The 20,658-nt window shown below is 32.3% G+C and overlaps 1 protein-coding gene across 1 annotated transcript in view; it reads left to right on the top strand.

The window, feature by feature from the left end:
• The window catches only part of LOC143056126 (uncharacterized), a 192,020-nt gene that overhangs the window by 28,936 nt on the left and 142,426 nt on the right, over positions 1-20,658 (top strand). Inside the window, exon 7 of the mRNA XM_076229212.1 lies at positions 8,794-9,016. Coding sequence (XP_076085327.1) covers positions 8,794-9,016 — 223 coding nt within the window. The remainder of the gene's footprint in view (positions 1-8,793; positions 9,017-20,658) is intronic.

The raw sequence follows: 20,658 nt of genomic DNA, 5'->3' as shown, positions 1-20,658 counted from the left end.
AAACTGGTGGGACAAATTTTGTGCATTTTACTTCAATAATGATCAAAGATGCTTAAATTTGACAAGAATTTGCCATTTGAATAAATTCAATTTTGTAAGAACACATCTCTATGAATAAACTTCTTGTTTGGCTGACTTGGCTTGATAAGCTAGTTTTTGCTCTTATTACTATAAAATTGAGAATGGAAATATAGCTTACTAAGTAAAGAGATAATAATATAAGCAAGATTTTATTAACAGACCTTCATTTTCTTTTTTCATATGTTTTTTTCCTGCAGAATTTTCTTTGCAATGCATTTTCTATTGCTATTTTTGTGCTTTTGTCCATCCATACAGTAGGCTATCAATAGTTTGTCAGATCTTTGTTTGTTGTTTCACTTTTCCAATGTGTAAATTTTTACTATGCACATGACCCTGACACATATTTTGTTATAAACGTTACATGACGTATGTTGAAAAAAGAAAACAATGTCACCGTCAATTTGTGTAGGGGATCAAAAGGGGTTTTAGTTACTTTAAAATACAAGTATCGTATGGAATTGTGAAAATCTACAACTTTTAATCAAAATTTCATTTATGTCTTTAATAAAATCAGTATTTTAGAGCACTTTGAAACAGGTACTACAATGAAAAGAAGCTAAACTTTACTGTTTTGAAGTAGAAACGTAGAACCAGATAAAAATTGACATGGCTGGTGGTCACTAAAATTGATGTATAAAAGTCAAAAATGATGGCTTCAAAACAGTGTATAAATTTGAAATAGGTATCCCGGTTTCATTTAAGATTATAACCGTTCTTTTCTGTATTTGGATACGCAAACGTCAAATTAGGAAAAATCGATTTTTTTGGCGAACAAAAAAGATGGCTAATTTTTTTTAGAACTGACAGGATAAAGGAATAGCAATAACAAGGTATTTTTTGTAATGTTTGTATGTCGTAAAGAAATTATATTGGTCACAAAACCTACAAATTTTAAAATTTAACTGTAATAAAAGCATGACAAGTTGCAAAAAATACTTTAAACGTCAATCTTTTAGCCGATTGATTTGGCGGACTTTTTGACGTTACGGACGACTGTAGCGCCACCTAATTAATTCCCCCTGCTATTGTTGCTGATAGAGCTTGACGACAACGGCCGTATCGAAGGACTTGCTTTCCAACTGTTAGCACATCTTTCAACATAGGTAAACCCATTTAGATATGCACAAAACGTTCACAGTATTTATCAACAGATGAAGTATTTACTGAAAAAGCAAAATGTACTGAAACGTCGCCATGCGACGTCATCAAAACGTCATCTTTTTAAAACGAGCAAATACAATATTTTACAAGTATCCATTTAAAAAATAATGAAGAGTAAGCATGGACTAATATCCAATTGTTCAAAATATTAAAAATTAAACAAATTAAAGCTCTGTTATTAGACTTTTGACGATGTGAATTCAGGCATGGATGCAATTTGGGTACTCCTCATTTCAGAATCATTAATGGTTTGGAGGTCAGTTTAGACCAATTTTTCTATGATTCTATATGGAATAAAAATCAAATTGGTGTACCTTTATAATAAAGAAGGATACGGCTACAAAATAAACACAGAATGGACATTTTTGTTTTTATCATAAAAAAATGTAGATGAAAAAACTATCAAAATAGGTGCAATTTGGGTACCGTCACGTTATATCTTAGAATTTTAGAATTCTTTATTATCTATATTTTTAATTTTTATAAAGTTTAGTACATATTGCACAACGATCGTGATCGTACCGGCCGTCCATAATGTTTTCTTCGAAAAGCTGAAATTTCCATTGATGGATAAAAGACCAAGCAGGACAAAATATTTAGTACAGTATAGAGTGTAATATGAGTTAAATTTGATCATAAGGTTACCATAAATAATGTTGTTTATAACAATGGTCATTTATTCCAAGTTGCATCAGTCTGAAAAACGAAGCAAAGTTGAAAACTGAAGAGATTTGTTAAGCGTGTAATCTCCGTGGAATGGCCAATTCTTAAAAAAACATCAATTATGAAAACAAATTTCACATTCAACAGATCGATATGGATGTCAACATTAAATTTTAGTTTAACTCCGATCTTTAGATATACATATTATGGTTCATAAATGACGAAATCGTCGAAATGATTATGTAACCTCCGTGGAATGTAATCTCCGTTGACATTTTGGTAAAGAGTGCTTTATATCACGTCCGCACTTTTATCGAGTATGGCGTGCCAAATAAACATATTAGATATTTAAAATGGATGGCGGATATATCACTTACAGATCAATAATATATTGTAATTCAGACGACATAAGAAGACAACATGTAACATTTTTTATAAATCAATTGTTTGGTCCATAATTGTTTGAGTGTAACAAAGTTGCTTCTTTCTCAAATCTAGATGAAGAAAAAAACAAAACAAACCGGATATTTTTATATCAATCGTAATGCATGTAAATAATTTATACCTGTTTTCAATATTCAAGATATGAAGCTTTATGATTAATATAAATTTGATACCGAATTCAATACGATTTAACAAGTATGCAATTGCAAGAAGCCATAAAAATTGCTCTTTCTTTTTTCGTGTTGCACAAGCAGAGCTTTAGCATCGAAATTATGACGTCGATTGAAAGGGCCCGATATAAATTCCGTTACAACACCTTGTACAACATTCTTTTCGGAATTAAAAGGAGTAAGATATAGATTAAACAAAACTATCAGTCACAATGCTATATATATATTACGGTCTGTATTAGGGGAGGAGAGCTACATTTCTGCATTCTGTAATTCTTTTGGCCATTTTTCTCTATTCAGTTAGAAATATATGCCCTTTTCTGTAAAATTCTTGGGTTCAGTTCCTGCATTTCAAAAAATCCGTATATAAAATTTTGACAATATATATTGTCTTGTCTGTATCAACAACATAAGTATGACGACACTTCTCCGTATAGCCCCTCTTCTTTATTCTGTCACTGTACTGCATAAATGATACCACGTTTGAAATAAGTATAAAACTTGGAGAAAAAAAAGTATTTCAAATTCTTCGAAATAAGTTGGATAGCTGGGATCATAAACAAAAGTAAAGATGATATGAGGTATATTTTATCATATTTTCCTTGTGATTCGAGGTACTGGTAATGAGGAGCTGAACGTTCAGTTTGATAACAGTGACAGTACCGGTAGCTAACCGACATTAAGAGAAATCTGAAATCGGATAAAATAAAAATTTGATCACCAAAACGATTTTATCATTGATTACTCATCTGTCCAACAAATTAAATATAGAATTTCCAAAGAAACATTGCTTATCAATCATTTTTTTGGTGAATAATGAAATATATTTAATATGTGTTGGTACTAAAAAATGTTATACCCTAAAATATTGAAGACAATGTCTTCCGTCCTCGAGCATCAGTATGAAAATTTAAGAAGTACGAATTATGACAATGTTTTGGTTCTGTAAATCCTTACAATTCCAATCAATGGTCAATTTATATATTTTGGAATTAGAAAGATACCTATGGTTTTATACTCTATCAATCAATGTTACATTCTACTGATTTGAATATTTTTTGTGTGTCATTTTCGTCATATAGCTCATCAACTCTATCTATTCTTTCATATCTTTGGATTTCAAATACTTGTCGCTGGGCGTAAATGATGAAGACAAATCAAAAATAGTGCTCGCTTCGGACGCATGGAATTTATAACTTGTTTTTTTTTTTCGGCCACTATTGCAGATCTTTTTATTGCTTATCGGATTATCGTGGTCTGACATCTGTCACGAACTATTTTTTTTTTTCAGGTGAATAAAATTAAATAATTGCTGACGCAATGCACGTGAAGGATGTAAGGTTAAATTTGCCTACAATAGGAAACGAAATGAAAGTTTACTCATGCAAGATCGTGATTTTGGCAAAAAACAATGATGCTTATATGAATGTATAAAATTTGCATCGCTTATTTCATTTGACCAGTAGCGTTTACAACCAATTTGAAAGATCAACGTTTCTTTCGAAATGATCTACTAGAATATTGTCAATAATGAATTTAATATGCAGAAAACGTAAAGTTTCATTAATCTTTAAATCATTTATTTCTGTTATTTTCAATTCACCATATTCTTAAGTTTCAAAATTATTTTTTAATCTATAAACCACCTCCTATATCTTGAATTATTTCAAATAACTGAGAAAAAAAAGTATATGATATTCAAACAGAATACGATGCACACTTCTATTAGTATAAGAGGATCTACAAAAAGAAACTGTGGTCGTTACTGGTTGTCTACAAATCAAAGTTGCGAGATTAATAGGCTACAACTAACCACCAAAGAGGATGAATAAAATATATATGAATAATGATTTTATATTTTGCTGGATAATTTTTTTGTCGTGTCTCTCTCATCATTGTTTTTTTTTATATATATTTTTATTGAACCTTTTTAGATTCTTTATCAACGACAACGCATGTAACATCTTATTTATTTTTTGAATATTCTTCTTCCGGTCATAAATCTGCATGAAATATTTGTCACTGTACGTTCAGAAAACATCAATCAAAAAATCATATCTCCTCTAAAATTGTATTAATATACAAAGTGTAAACCTTTTCAAATAAGTGATTCGTTTAAATTCTAGTCAGATATTATCAGTTACACAGTGTGTTAGTGACCTAATACAATAAATACGGGGTCAGTAAATTCCATAAGGGATTTAAGCGAAAATAGAACCTCATATGGAATTTACTGACCCTGTATATATCGTATTAGGTCACTAAACACTGTGTCACGAATTTATCTTGCCGACTATCTTTATTAGTAGAATTAATAGACACTTCTCGTCTCTCCTATTTTTTTCAAATTTGCAGTACATAGAACAAAAAGGCATTAAGGAATATCAAAGATACAAGATCATACAAGGGTTGTGCTTCGGCTTCGAAGAAATTTTTCAAAACAGTTCAAAGCAAGAAATTCATGCGTTATACGCCATACTTGTGCATTTTGAAATTAAAACAGTTGATTTATACAGTCGGAAACCCGGTTGAAATAGAACAAAAGAATCGAAGCTCTTTATTAGAGAAGGCGATAAATGTGTACTGTAATGTTTACTATAGTGACAAAAAATTTAAAAGTTAATAGAAACAAACAAAATTACAATTTTCTTCTCAATAACGAAGTGTTATATTTTAAAAATACCATTTGCATAAGCTTTCAATTTATCGAGTACATAGTTAAGCAGAACAATTAGATATCAGGTCGACGACATGGGTATCTTTCAAGTTGGATGTAGAAAATGCATATCCTCCGATTTCTTTTAAAAAATTACCACGGACGGAAAACATATCAATCTATTAGTTCAGTAATTTTCCAAAAAATGGGTAACAATAGTATCGAAAAGAGAAAATCAAGTGCACCTTTTTATGTCAGGGCGTGTTTGAGTTGAATATTTTGTCTTGATATCGTACAAAGCAAGAATATTTCATACACCGTCTCGCTTCAGATTCAATCATTTTTATATATCAAAGCTACAGGTTGACTTTATAACTTAAAAAAAATCACAGTACTAAAAGATGAAATATATGGGTCAAGTGAAATACCTATCTAATGAATCACAAAAACATAGTAGGTGTGTTCGAATAGCTATTATTTTACTAAAAGTACTTGACGACAGTCTTTCAAGTTGGATGATGAAAATGCATATCTTCGAAAGATTATAATTTTTTGTGTGATAACTAGGGTGTATAGTCTTCAACCACTAAAAAAATCTAGTCTGCCCTTCCACGAAATATTTAATTAGAATTTTTTTTAAATGTTTATGAATTTTCGAAAATTCCACCTGACAACCGATCAGACAATAGTTTTAAGTTGAATCAATGCAGACAAGATCATTAACAGGTGCTCATTAGCGAGTTAATACATTTCTCTTATAAAATGCAACTGACATATAAGGATCGTACTGGTGCAATGTGGATAAATTTATCTGTTTCCAAGAGCAAAATTGGTAGCGCGTCATCCCTACAATGGCTTCCATTTCTACGATTGTGAAAATGAACTGGCGTAATGGGGAGATAATTTTGACGAAGTAGGATCCTGACTGTATATACATGTTTTCGATATCAATATGACCACATCAATTAAAATTCATGGTAACACAGATTGGTAAATAGGATGATGACGAAAAGGAGGAGGAGGATTCAGTGGCAAATTATATGCGTATCCGTGTTTAAAGCTTGTTTATACGATTTTATTATTTATCTTGCTTTGTACAAGACTGATATGCTGAGTCGATTGTTTATCGTACAAGTTCGCACAGAAAAAACTTTTTGAAGATTTATCACCTTAATTTGTGTTAAGGAGATAAAAAAAACCCTTATATATATAATAATAATGCAGACATGACTGAATATCATACTTAACTTTCAGCTAACAAGAAAAAAGAAATAAAAGTTTACGTGAATCAATAATTTTTTTTTAGCATTTTGGCATTGAAAATCATGACGTCAAAGGAAATAAAATGACGTTAAATGTTTTTTTTTTATTGTTTTTTCATCTAAACTGTCTCGATCATTACAAATTAACGGTAGCACATTACATGCTAAAATTTATAGGGTGGATAGAATACACTATGAAGATGTTCTATGTTCTTTTTAAACAAGTTTTGCTGCAATTTATATTTTATCATTTTTTACTCTGACGTTGGGCGCTTTAACGGAGAACTAGTGGAAAACGTGTCGGCGAATTGTTAACTGGAAGCAAGCAATTAAAAAAACAATTCTTTCAAATTTGGACAAATTAAGCAATTTTCTACAGAAAAACGTATATGTACACAAGTTTTATAATAAAAACTAACCATTTAGTTATAAAAAATTAATGCATATTTTTTTTTAATTTGAAGTTTCATACGACTTTAAATATACATGTATATGAATGAATTATCTATAGCAAAATAGTTCATTAATATTAATATTTACAATTTCATAAGAGCCCCAAAGCCAGCCCGACCCCTACCCCATTTATTGGTAAATCTCTATTTTCAGGCACAGGCTCATATAAATTTGACTTTTGAAGAATTGCAATAAATCTGAGACATCAATTGAGTCTTCACCTCCTTTAATTTATTATTTTACATTATATATTAAGAAATTTAAAAAAGCATTTTTTGTTCAATATTTCAGCTTTGTTGGCCCAAATCTTGATAGTTTAAATTGTTCGATTTAAACGTAAAAAAAACCCACCCAGAGTTCAAACATAAAAATGACAATTTGGTCTTTATTCCATTGCCATGTAACTTGGTAAACTGTCCTACCTCATCATACCAAGTTTTATTAATATTGGTCTAGTCTTTTTATCCAAATTTAGTTCCTATTGTGGACAGTGTTCACTTGCAAATGGTTTTTATTAATCATGTAAATCATAGAAATATATTTCTTTATAATTTATGGATAAAACAGATGAATTAACATGTATAAAAAAAATTGGGGCGTGCATTTTTAGGTGAAGTTTGAAAATATAAAAAAAAAGGAAGAAATATATAATACTGATAAAAATAAATAGTAAAATAAGATCTGCATGGTCTGACATGACCAAAATCAACAACTGTCACCTTATAGAAGAGGGACGAAAGATATAAAAGGGACAGTCAAACTCATAAATCTAAAACAAACAGACAACGCCATGGGTAAAAATGAAAAAGACAAATAAACAACAGCACACATGACACAACATAGAAAACTAAAGAATAAACAACACGAACCCCACCAAAAAACTAGGGGTGATCTCAGGTGCTCCGGATCCGGAAGGGTAAGCAGATCCTGCTCCACATGTGGCACCCGTCGTGTTGCTTATGTGATAACAAATCCGGTAAATAGTCTAATTCGGGAGGTCACATTCATGAAAGGGAAGGGGATTGTAGTTACGACGTAAGGAACATATTCGATATCATTTGTGAAACGGTTATCCATAACGGTCAACCAACTCCTGATGGCGTTCGTAAAATTTCAACTTCATCATTTTGAAACTCTTGGTTTAATAGCTTCCTTGTGAGCAGCAACCCTCTATCAAGAAAATCATGATAGGAAATGCAAACACGGGAATATCGTATCAATTGGGAGATATATACCCCGTATGCAGGTGCTGCTGGATTATTGCTACTTCGAAATGGAAAGTTCACAATTGGAAAGCTGAAATAATCTCTTTTGTCGTAAAGTTTTGTTTTCAACCGACCCTCAATGTCAATTTCTAGATGTAAGTCAAGATAGGAGGCCGACTTAACTGTATCTGTAGTATCCTTTATCTTTAGCTCGATGGGATAGATGCGTTTCACATAGTCACTAAATTTTGAATTATTTAGTGAAAGAACATCATCTATATAGCGGAAAGTAGAGTTAAAGGATATTGCTAACTTCTTATCTTTCTTCCTAAGAAGTTCCTGCATGAAGTCAGCTTCATAATAATAAAGAAACAAGTCGACAAGTACAGGGGCACAGTTTGTTTCCATTGGAATGCCGACAGTCTGTTATTATTATATATCAGCCTTTGTAATATTTTTTTAATTTCATCTTGAATATATAATTAAATAGATAAGTTTGTAGTCTTTATATCCATATAAGTCCAAGATAATCAAAAAGAGCTTTTCGTTTTCTTGGTCTTTTTGCATAGCTCGTTTAAGTTTTCTGTACTTTTTGTATTGAAGCCGTCAGAGAGCTAGAAATAGAAAAACAAATTCAATACTAAATTATGTTTGCATATAGATGTTTCTCTTCATTTGCAATTAAATCAATTCTTCAGCGTAGTTGCTGAATTTTCATCTACAAATGGAGGATTTGTGACTGTGGCTAACCGAGATAAAATCCAATACAATGTGAGAGATGCTACTTATTATTATTCTGGAAAAAACCTCACAAGGCAGTTTGAGTATCGCTGGGATACAGAGCCACCGTACCACTGTTCTGAAACGCCAGGATTGCCGTGTACACCATTTCTAGATCTTTCAGATGATATTACTGAAACTGTAAGTGATAATTATAGAGCAAGTATTTATGGTGTAACATAATATGAGAATGATATTTCTTTCTAAATATTTGAATTTAAGAAATAGAAAACCATTTGTTTAATACAATCATTTTACCTATTCATGAAGTGATTTTTAGAAGTGTATAACCATGGATGTATTATTATATATTGACTTTCATTTTACTGCGATGGTAAAACTAACTTACACCCTATGCTTCACCCTGTATTTGTGTACATTGAATATTAAAAGAATGGATAGCATTTTTATTGACAATATCAAACCATGATTAATACGAAAAAAAAGGTTTTGTTTAAATTAAACCCCACTAGTAAACTTTCTTAGACAAGTGAGTTAATTTTACTTGTGTCAAAATTGCTGTTTTGCATTTTCCCGTTGAATCCATGTGCTACTATGGACCAGTAGGTCAAGGTTGGCCGTTACAGGCATTTTTATTTCAAAAAAAAACATTGTCCACCTTCTATGCAACCAATATGGACAGGTACGAGACGGACGACATTTTGAGTCCGGCGTTAAATTCGGTAGAAGAGACTGAAGATAACGCAATATTTATAACCCAAAATACTTACATGTATCAGTTTGATGAAGGCAATCATAAATGTTTTTAACAACCCCCACCCCCTTTCTTAACTTTAAACAACCATTCATTTTGCATTTAAATGGGGACATATGGTTAGAACCGCCATCCCCTTTATCCTTAGTTGGGATTCACTTTTAGAAATTGCTGGATCCACCCCCGATTGCTATCATTGGTGTTCAACTATCTAAACATTAACATTTACTAGAAACACACCCGAGAAATCGCGGGCCTTACGAGCGTGGTTGAAAGTAGAAAGTATGTTAACTGTTGTATAAGGAATTTTTGTAAAAGATCTTATGTTTTAGGAAAGGTATCAAAAGTCATAACTAGGTACTTAGGGGACAGGAATTTTTTTTTCAGCTGTCCATCTTTATTTCAAAGTCCGTATTTTTTCACTTTCTGCTGATTTTAATTTTTTTCGCGTTTTTTCGTATACTTTAAACATATATATACTACTAATGAAGTGTATTTGCTATTTGCTATTAATTCCAAGTGTACTATCCGCGGCGGCACTGATATATATATTATATCAGTGATCACCGTGGATAGCACATTTGGAATTGATATTACAAAGGAAATACACCTTATTTATAGTATATTTTGATTATAGTATACAGAAAAACACAACAAAAATTGTCCTGTTCCAAAGTACTTATCAAAATTAAGTGTCATTTTAAACCATCCTAAATGGAAGTCTTGTCTTTGACTTAAAAGTTCGTTCGATGATGGAAACAATTTATTTTCGTTTTCCTCCTAAAATAACCAAACTGAATAATCATAAGCGAGGATGCCAAATGCGACTTTGCATGGTACATATAGGACACAAAGGCATGATGATTAATATATTGTGAGAAGCGACACGAAAAATGAGGTCTTCTCATTTAATAGTATATATTATGTGATTTAGACTAGTTTAAATGAACAGTATATGTTTAATATGTAATACAAATAAAAGTTCTTTACGTGTATGTTCTTTAAGATATTGCCATATGGGATTAAGATTTTAGCTTCAAGCAAATGAGTATTTAATTTTTTTTGGGATTCAAGATATATGCTATATATTGTTTTCGCTGCTGGAATTTCATGTATTATGGGTTTTTATGCCCCATCTACGATAGTGGAGGGGCATTATGTTTTCTGGTCTGTGTCTCCGTCTGTTCGTTCGTCCGTCCGTCCGTCTGTTTCGCTTCAGGTTAAAGTTTTTGGTCAAGGTAGTTTTTGATGAAGCTGAAGTCCAATCAACTTCAAACTTGGTACGCATGTTCCTTATGATATGATCTTTCTAATTCGAAAGCTAAATTAGACTTTTGACCCTTATTTCACAGTCCACTGAACATAGAAAATGAAAGTGCGAGTTTCAGGTTCAAGTTTTTGGTCAAGGTAGTTTTTGATGAAGTTGAAGTCCAATCGACTAGAAACTTAAACACATGTTCCCTATGGTATGATCTGTCTAATGTAATGCCAATTTAGGATTTTTACCCAATTTCACGGTCCTTTGAACATGAAAACTGATAGTGCAAGTGGGGCATCCGTATACTTTGGACACATTCTTGTTTTAATATGTCTTGAAACAGCTAGTAGTAAACACTAGATGAAATTTCTTCAGTTCATGCTATTACAAAAAAAAAATTATCAGGAATAAAAATGGACTGTTTTTTCGGGTATTATATCCCAGCTCCTTTGTTCTACCAGAGGTTATCTGAGACGGATCACCCCTACCAGATCACCCTAGCTTGATTTTGTTTTGCATACTTTAGTAACTGTTCTTCTACTAATCTATCAGTGCTTTTAACTACCTTCCTTACTACTATCAAAAAACTTGTTATTAACTTTTGTAATAAAGCTTATAAAAATGATGGTCTTAATAATTTTTGAAGTGTTAAAAAAAATCTATAGAGGTTTTAGATAAAAAAAAAAATGCTTTTGAAGGTCCTTTTAATTCAGTTGATAATTATGATTTTTCTACTCTCTACACTACACTTTCACACAATCTTATCAAGAAAAAGTGTTCATATTTAATCAAATGGTCTTTTGAAAAAAATGATTGCAAATTTATTTGCTGTAACTCGTTTAAAGCCTTTTCTGTAACTAAAAAGGAAAGTATGCTAGATACACTTGCTGAAAATGTGAAGATAAGATTGACGCTTTAAGTTTTCTCCTAGACAACATATATGTACGTTTCGGCGATAAAGTATATCCAAGAAGTAGGTATTTCTCTGGGCACTAACTGTGCCTCTTTAATAGCAGATTTATTCATGTATTGCTATGAATCTCAGTTTATGACCAAACTCAATAAAGACACGTCATTGTTACATTTCGTTGGTACATTCAACAATACCTACCATTATCTGGATGATATTTTTCATTAAATAATCCAGAGTTCTATAAATATGCTACCGAATTTACACAAAAGAACTTACATTGTGTGTACTTTAACGAAATACAACATAAATAACAGTATTTGTCCTTTTCTAGATTTAGATATTTCAATTTATAAAGGGAAACTCCACACTAAAATTTACGACAAAAGAGACAATTTTTCATTCCCTATTGTTAATTTTCCTTTTTTAGACGACAATTTTCCTTTGGCTGCATCATACGATGTTTATATATTCCAACTCGCTCGTTATGCCCGTGTGTGTAGTGATGCCATATAGTTAAACAAACGTAATCACCGCATCACTGGTAAATTATTAAGTCAGGGGATTTCGCTACCATAAATTACTTAAAACTTTTACTAATTTTTTTCATAGATACAAAGCTTTGATTAGTAAAATTGGCTGTACCTTATTAAAAACGGTATTTCACATCCTAAATTTTACGGTAATATTGTACTGTATGCGCGGAAATCACTATGTGATCCGTGTAAACTCATTGAACATGTTAACAAACTTATAAGCAAAGGTTATCTTACCAATGCTGTAATTAGATCTTTAAATATAGTTTACATTGGCACTTATATCGATTTTGTCATCAGCAAATGAAAACATAACTTATTTTTTATTCTTTTAAAACGGGTTGTATAAAGACACACCACGTTCACTTTTATCTATTAAGAGGTCTAACTATCCTACTGCCTGTCGATACAATTATTTTTGGCATTGCACAAGTCATGCCTTCTCTGACTGTCCATGACGTTAAAATACTTAATTCCTGGGATGTGTTTTAGTTGATTTTAGTCTCTGATGCATGATTTTTTATTGATATTTTTTTTTTATGGCTTTTAACTTGCTGTCGGTAACTGCGAGTACTCTCAAATCGTACTCTCTTGTTAATTTGGATTGTTGATACTATCTGTAATGTTGTTTTGTTTTATTTAATGTTTTCTTTATTCTGGGTTATATCTGGTCTATGTACCAGCTTTGGGTGTTTGGTATTACTATAAATTTTCACTTCTTTGTAATTTGAACGTCAAAATTATTTAATTTGTAAAAATTATTTTCATATTTTAAATAGTGTTGCAAATAGCGGAATTTGTTTTTGAAGGGTACTGTTGGTTTTCTAAAATTGTTTAACATTTCACAGTGTATAATACGATTACTTTCATCCGTTATTTTATTTATTTTGTATTTACATTGTATAGTTCAGTGTATGTTAACTCATTTCAATATGTCTTTTGATTGAGTTAAGCTATTTTAGTTGATATTTTATAGTGTGGTTTCTATATTGTGTTACACTATTGTTTCAGATAAGGGTAAGGGTTTGGAACCATTAAAACGTTTAAACCCGCTGCAATTGTTTGCACCTGTCCAAAGTCAAAAATCTGATGTTTTGTAGTTGTCGTTTGTCGATGTGGTTCATAAGTGTTTCCCGTTTCCCGTTTTAAATATAGATTATTAGACCGTTTGTTTTCGCGTTTGAATGGTTTAACACTAGTAATTTTTGGGGCCCTTTATAACTTACTATTCGGTGTGAGCCAAGGCTCTGTGTTGAAGTTATCAAAGGTACCAGGATTATAATTTAGTACGCCAGACGCGCGTTTCGTCTACATAAGACTCATCAGTGACGCTCAAATCAAAATATTTATAAAGTCAAACAAGTACGGGGTTGAAGAGCATTGAGAGTCCAAAATTCCAAAAAGTTGTGCCAAATACGGCTAAGGTAATCTATTCCTGGAATAAGAAATCCTTAGTTTTTCGAAAATTCAAAGTTTTATATTCAGGAAATTTATAAAAATGACCACATAATTGATATTCATGTCAACACCGAAGTGCTGACTACTGGGCTGGTGATACCCTCGGGGACGAAACGTCCACCAGCAGTGGCATCGACCCAGTGGTGTAAATAGTTATCAAAGGTACCAGGATTATAATTTGACCGTACTTTTACCTATAATTGTTAACTTTTATAAATTGGACTTAGATGGAGAGTTGTCTCATTGGCACTCATGCAACATCTTCTTATATCTATTTCCTTTGTTTTGTACCATATTGGCGGGAATGCCTAATCCACAATAAAACTTAAATTCTTGATACGGTAAAGACCAACTATTAAAATTGAAGTAGAAAAATCTAATGTCTGTGCTGGAATTCGAACTCAAGCATATCAACCCACGAATCAAACCCCTACACCTGGACGACTAGATACGAACTCGCTGTTAATTTAACACATTTAAAAACTGATATATAAAGTATATAATATGGATTGTGTGGCGTTCTAAACTAGATTTTATGAAGTGCAAATGTTTTTTCTTAACTTATCTAGAACAGCTGGGATGCAAAATAGTTATCCTGGTTTAAACGACTTAGATAACTTGTTATAACAACTAAGCTAATCTTACTCGTTATAACAACTTAACGAACTTGTCATAACGACTTAGCTTATCTAACTCGTTTAAACTTAGTTAATTCGTTTAAACGACTAGGTAACTTGTTAAACGACTTTTTCTAACTCGTTTAAACGACTTAGCTAACTTGTTATAACGACTTATAAGCTAATCCTAACTCATTTATTTAAAACGAGTTAGCTAAGTTGTTTAAACGAGTAGGCTAAGTTGTTTAAACGACTTATAAATAAAACAGCACCCTGACACTAACCGGCGTCCGTACAGTTCACTACGGTACACAAGAATGGATTAAATCCTTAGCTTAATTCTCCATTAAGTTGTCAACATACTTTTATTTTATTCGTATACAATTAAAACGCTAAAACATCACACGATTATATCTTTAATAGTAGTTTATATGAGTGATATATACATGATATAATACTACAGATTGGCAACTCCTTTTGCAATGGGGTCTCGATGGCCGAGTGGTCTAAGTACATTTTTGAAAACTCTCTACACAGACACTTACACCCACATCGATATATTTACTGACTACCAAAATATAAGGACAGTGTAAAAATGTCGAAACAAACTGAATTAATAACATCGTAAAACATGGTTGCGGATATTAAAAAGAAACATTATATAATTTTTATTCAGAATCGGAGTTTACAGATACACCGAATGCTCTCATTAGTTTTGAATTACATTTAGTAATGAATTAGTAATATTCCATCTGATTTTTTAAATGTCTCTGTTTGCAACCCTTGACATGGAATACAGTGTTGCGGTAGAATTTATATAGTTGGTGAATTGAATTTCTATGAAGAACGCTTATATAAAATCAATATAAAACAACATGTCATACATGTCCAAGGATTTATCATGGGCGTTTCTGTGAATCAAGTATATGTATAAAACGGTTGTAGTGTAAAATTCTACCACAAATAACCCGCCCCCGTTATACAAAGAGCAGCAACACTGGTTTTGAATTGCGAAAAAAAGGTATACAAATTAGAAAAGGAACGTTTTATAAAAAAAATTCCTTTTCTTGCTGTTATAAAGGGTGTACGGAATTATATAATGCAATTGTCATCACCGGTGTCATCAACTCCATACACCCCTGATTTCACCCAGATAACACATAATATCATCTATCATATATTTATACATTCTGTTTTACGCTTTAAAAGACTTTACACGTTCTTGTTTCTAATTAAAGGTCAGATCTGTTAATTTAAACAAAGCCCCTCCCCCTATTTTTTTTTTACAAAGTACAATATTTAGATCCAATAATTGTCAACTACTAAACATAGCTAACTAAGTAGAAAACCATTCAATATAAAAGTATTATACTGTATTTGAAATATAAAGTAGAAAACAAAAACATAAATGCCTGTGTTCGTTGTACATATTTAGATGACCCTTCTCAAAAAGGTTACCTGTAGGCAAAGGCATAAGTGTAAGGGTCGGTATCGAATAGTTTTCAAATATGTCTAGTAGTCGAACTACTGTATAACTAGGCTGTCAAAACTGAGGTTGTGAGTTCGAATCCGCACGTGTCGGATGTACTCTACAATCTAAACTGACTAGAATGGAAAATGGATCCTATTGAATGTCTGTTGCTCTTTCTTGGCACTCCAGCAACCTCCATCAATAAAAACTGACCGCCACAAAAAATCGCATTGTTCTGAAAGAGGCATAAAACACCAACCAATTTATCAATCAAATGACAATAATATCTCTTCAAAACTATATAACAGCTTTGTATCCTGCCTAGCTCAATCACTAAAGCTGAAGAGCATCATTTTTATGTCTGTACGTCACTTCTTCAATCCGATTGTCATTTATATATGGAAAAATCAAGTAATAGACCTAGATGTGAACGGTAAACTTTGCTGAACATATTAATGTAACTGGTCATTTTTTAAGTTTTGAATAGGTTAAAGTTTTGTTTTTATTTTCTGGCTGTTTCAACTTGAAACCTTGTGCATATGTTCATTATGAAGTGAACTGTTTTATATATATTTTATTGAAAATAATGCACTACTATCCAAATGGGGTTCATGGCATACATAATTCTTGGTATTCCTAAACGGAAGATTATATAGACAGAAGAAGAAGTATACTTCACAACAAAATTATTTTCATTTACCTGTGTATAATATGACGTAATTTTTTTCATAGTTGCTGTTTTTCTAAAATTGTTTAACATCTCACAGCGGTTTTATACTTTTACTTTGATCATCCCTTATTTTTATTAACTATGTATTTACATTGTATCACACATCAAATTTATTCGTTCAGTGTGTGTAAATTTGTGTTACTACGTTTTTTTATTGAGTTTAGTCATTCCAATTGATATTTTATAATGTGTCTTTCTATGTTGTGATGTTATACTATTGTTTGGTACCATTAAAACGTTTAATCCCACTGCAATTGTTTTCACCTGTCTTAAGTCAGGAATCTGATGTTCAGTGGTTGTCGTCTGTTTATGTGGTTCATAAGTGTTTCTCGTTTTCCGTTTTTATATAGATTAGACCGTTGGTTTCTCGTTTGAATGGTTTTACACTAGTAATGTTTGGGGCCCTTTATAGCTTGCTGTTCGGTGTGAGCCAAAGCTCCGTGTAGAAGGCCGTACCTTGACCTAGTGAATTCAAAAGGCCTTGTGATTTAAGTTGTACAGGATGTTGTAATTTTCAATGGATGTTATTTAAAATGTATTACTCTCTGACCAATTGTGATCAATTTAATGAGCGTGCACTAAGCAAAAGGTATTTCATAATAGTTTACCCCTTATCAGAATTATAATGTTACGACTGTTTCAGACTGGGCGAGTAATAGTCCAGACTATTTCCAATGGCAAAGATAGGGGTCAAGTACCAATCAGTAGATATGGGTCGAGTAGTATCGAGTAGAATCCAGACCATTTCAGACTACATTTTGTAGTTTAGTAAAATTAGTACAGTCAATTACAGATATAGGCCATTTCAGACTTTTACTGGTTTGTAGTGATATATATGTAGAACTATGAACCATGATGGTACGCCGAACCGCGATGGTCAAGCTGATGTGTTATGTTTTGACGCTGAAGATCGTTTTTGATCATGCAGAAGTGCGATGGTGACATTGTGACGCTTTCTTCTTGATAGCTACGCCACAGTTTGATGGTGGTGACGCTCAATTTCGATGAACTACATAAGCTGTATTTGCAATGCTTTTCATATCAATGTAGAAGTCAAATTATTGTTAGAAGCAGTTTGTCGTCTAAATAAGGGGCTTTTAAACTTTTAAACTATATGGGAAACGGGGAGTGATCGGTGGAGATGGGAAACTTAAAGCGGATTTTCCCTTTCAAAATCGACATTGACGTGACATTCTCTAAATACAAACAGGTTCTATACAGACTCTCCGTGTTAAAATATAACGTTAAACAAGGAACTCATGAAAGAAACCAAGGAAAGATAACATTTTAACGCAGAATTATGATCACATGGAGAAAATCAAAGAGAACTATCTCTCATTTAGTATTTAACTGTAACTAAGGACATCTACAGACACTAATGAATGCAAAGAAATCTTAAGATTGTTTACAAAATAATCATACCGACTGTACCTTCGAATTTTCTGTAGCCTCATACATGTAGTTGCTTGACTGAAAATATTTAAAATAGGGTCAAGATCTAACATTAAGCTTGTTAGTCTGATGGCTTTCATGCGTAATATAGACCATCGCATATCAGCGAAAGGACCATCGCATTTCAGCGTGATCATCGCACTGCAACGTTACCATCGCATTTCAGCTTCCCCATCGAACCTCAAAGTCCTACGTATATATGCAACATATCTGTTTTAAAACAGATTTCATGGTTCACTGAACATGGGAAAAGTAAAAATGTGAGCGTTCATATCATCATCACTTGGCGTCCTTCATCTTTCGTAATTTTTTAACGTTTACAAAAATCTTCTCCTCAGAACACAATCATCATTGTGGATTCAAATTTAAAAAAATATGTCCGATGATCCTTTCTCCCAACCAATATGGCCGTCGTGGCTAGAGGTAAAATGCAAGTTTTGACTATTATTATGAAAATCGCTATATGTTGCACCTCTTTAAATACAGGCAATGCAATTTCCTATTATAAGACTCCCTTTCCGGCTAAAACTGTGCCACTTTTACTATGAAGTTTCGAAAACATTATATGCTAGAATGGAAAGTTGGTATACATTACTATTTTATACAAAGATCAAAACATAGGGTGTGCGAAATCTTTCAAAATTTATATGTCCCGAACTTTTAAGAGTTTAAACTTATACTAAAATACTGTACTACCCCTACTTTCACTTTTGGCTTTCCTCATCATTCAGTTTCGCTGCTATCCATGTGTATTTATGCTGGTAGTATTCTCCTCTTTGAGCTGAAACATAGAGATCAACAAGTACGTTAACAAAACAAAATATATATGAAAACTAAAAATCTCCCCTAAAGAGCGTGGTTTGTGAAACTGCTGTGTTGATAAATTGCAACCTATAGATACATGATATCTGACTTGGGCAGAAAAGTTCTGATTAATGAGATCAACTGACTGTCCACACTGATAATATCAGTCGATTCCCTACATGATTTACATTGTTGGCCTTTAGTATTCTGATTAAATAGATGTATTGACTGTCCACACTGATAATATCAGTCGATTCCCTACATGATTTACATTGTTGGCCTTTAGTATTCTGATTAAATAGATGTATTGACTGTCCACACTGATAATATCAGTCGACTCCCTACATGATTTACATTGTTGGCCTTACGAATTCTGATTAAATAGATGTATTGACTGTCCACACTGATAATATCAGTCGATTCCCTACATGATTTACATTGTTGGCCTTTAGTATTCTGATTAAATAGATGTATTGACTGTCCACACTGATAATATCAGTCGACTCCCTACATGATTTACATTGTTGGCCTTACGAATTCTGATTAAATAGATCTATTGACTGTCCGCACTGATAATATCAGTCGATTCCCTACATGATTTACATTGTTGGCCTTTAGTATTCTGATTAAATAGATGTATTGACTGTCCACACTGATAATATCAGTCGACTCCCTACATGATTTACATTGTTGGCCTTACGAATTCTGATTAAATAGATCTATTGACTGTCCGCACTGATAATATCAGTCGATTCCCTACATGATTTACATTGTTGGCCTTTAGTATTCTGATTAAATAGATGTATTGACTGTCCACACTGATAATATCAGTCGACTCCCTACATGATTTACATTGTTGGCCTTACGAATTCTGATTAAATAGATCAATTGACTGTCCGCACTGATAATATCAGTCGATTCCCTACATGATTTACATTATTGACCTTTAGTATTCTGATTAATTAGATCTATTGACTGTCAACACTGAAATTGTCAGTTTAATCCTTATAGGAGTAATTTCCCTTTAAAGAATATTTCTACACATTATTGTAAAAAGCTTAAAAGAGAAGCAAGACAATGCCAAAAGAAAAGAGACCGTAGTCATGAATAGTATTGTAGTTTCTATGTCAAAATGCACATAGGTCCATGTGAGTGACATAGGGTCTTTAGAAGATAAACAGAAACTGTAGGACGCAAATATTAACAGACAATATTTACAAATAGGACAACAAAGCCGAAATTGTGGGTCCATATCTTATCTTGATAAAATAGTATCCTTGCGACAGCGAAACACAGCGACACTAGATTGCATCGTCGTCGGCGGCGTCAACGTGTAGGTTCAGTCTATAGTTAAAGTTGTCAAACTTTTATGGAATGATACGAAATTTATATACTGTATAAGCTTTTTTATGACCAAAAGACATTATTAAGAGCAAAATAATGAACATATTTTTTTCTCCATTTTTCTCCATTTTACTGATTAAAGGATTTTGTGTTTTCAGGTTAACAAGAAGACACATTCTAAAGTTAAAGTTTGTTATACAACAATTATCAAATCAAACATGCATATAGTGTAATGGAACTTTGGCCGAAGCTTCTTTTATACGCCCGTCAAAATTTTGACGGGACGTATTATGGTATACAAATGTCTGTTTGGCCGGCGTCCACATGTCGGACCGTAACTTGAGAACCGCTTATCCAAATTTCATGAAACTTAACATAGTTGTTTCTTATGATGATCAAACGATCTGTATACTTTTTGGTGAAAATAGGATTAAAACTTTTTGAGTTACGGCACTTTGTAACTAAAACAGGGGTGTGCATTTTTCACA

The sequence above is a fragment of the Mytilus galloprovincialis genome, chromosome 13 (genome assembly GCF_965363235.1).
Source record: "Mytilus galloprovincialis chromosome 13, xbMytGall1.hap1.1, whole genome shotgun sequence".
In the NCBI taxonomy this organism is placed as follows: Eukaryota; Metazoa; Mollusca; class Bivalvia; order Mytilida; family Mytilidae; genus Mytilus; species Mytilus galloprovincialis.
This window is presented reverse-complemented; position numbering and strand designations above follow the sequence as displayed.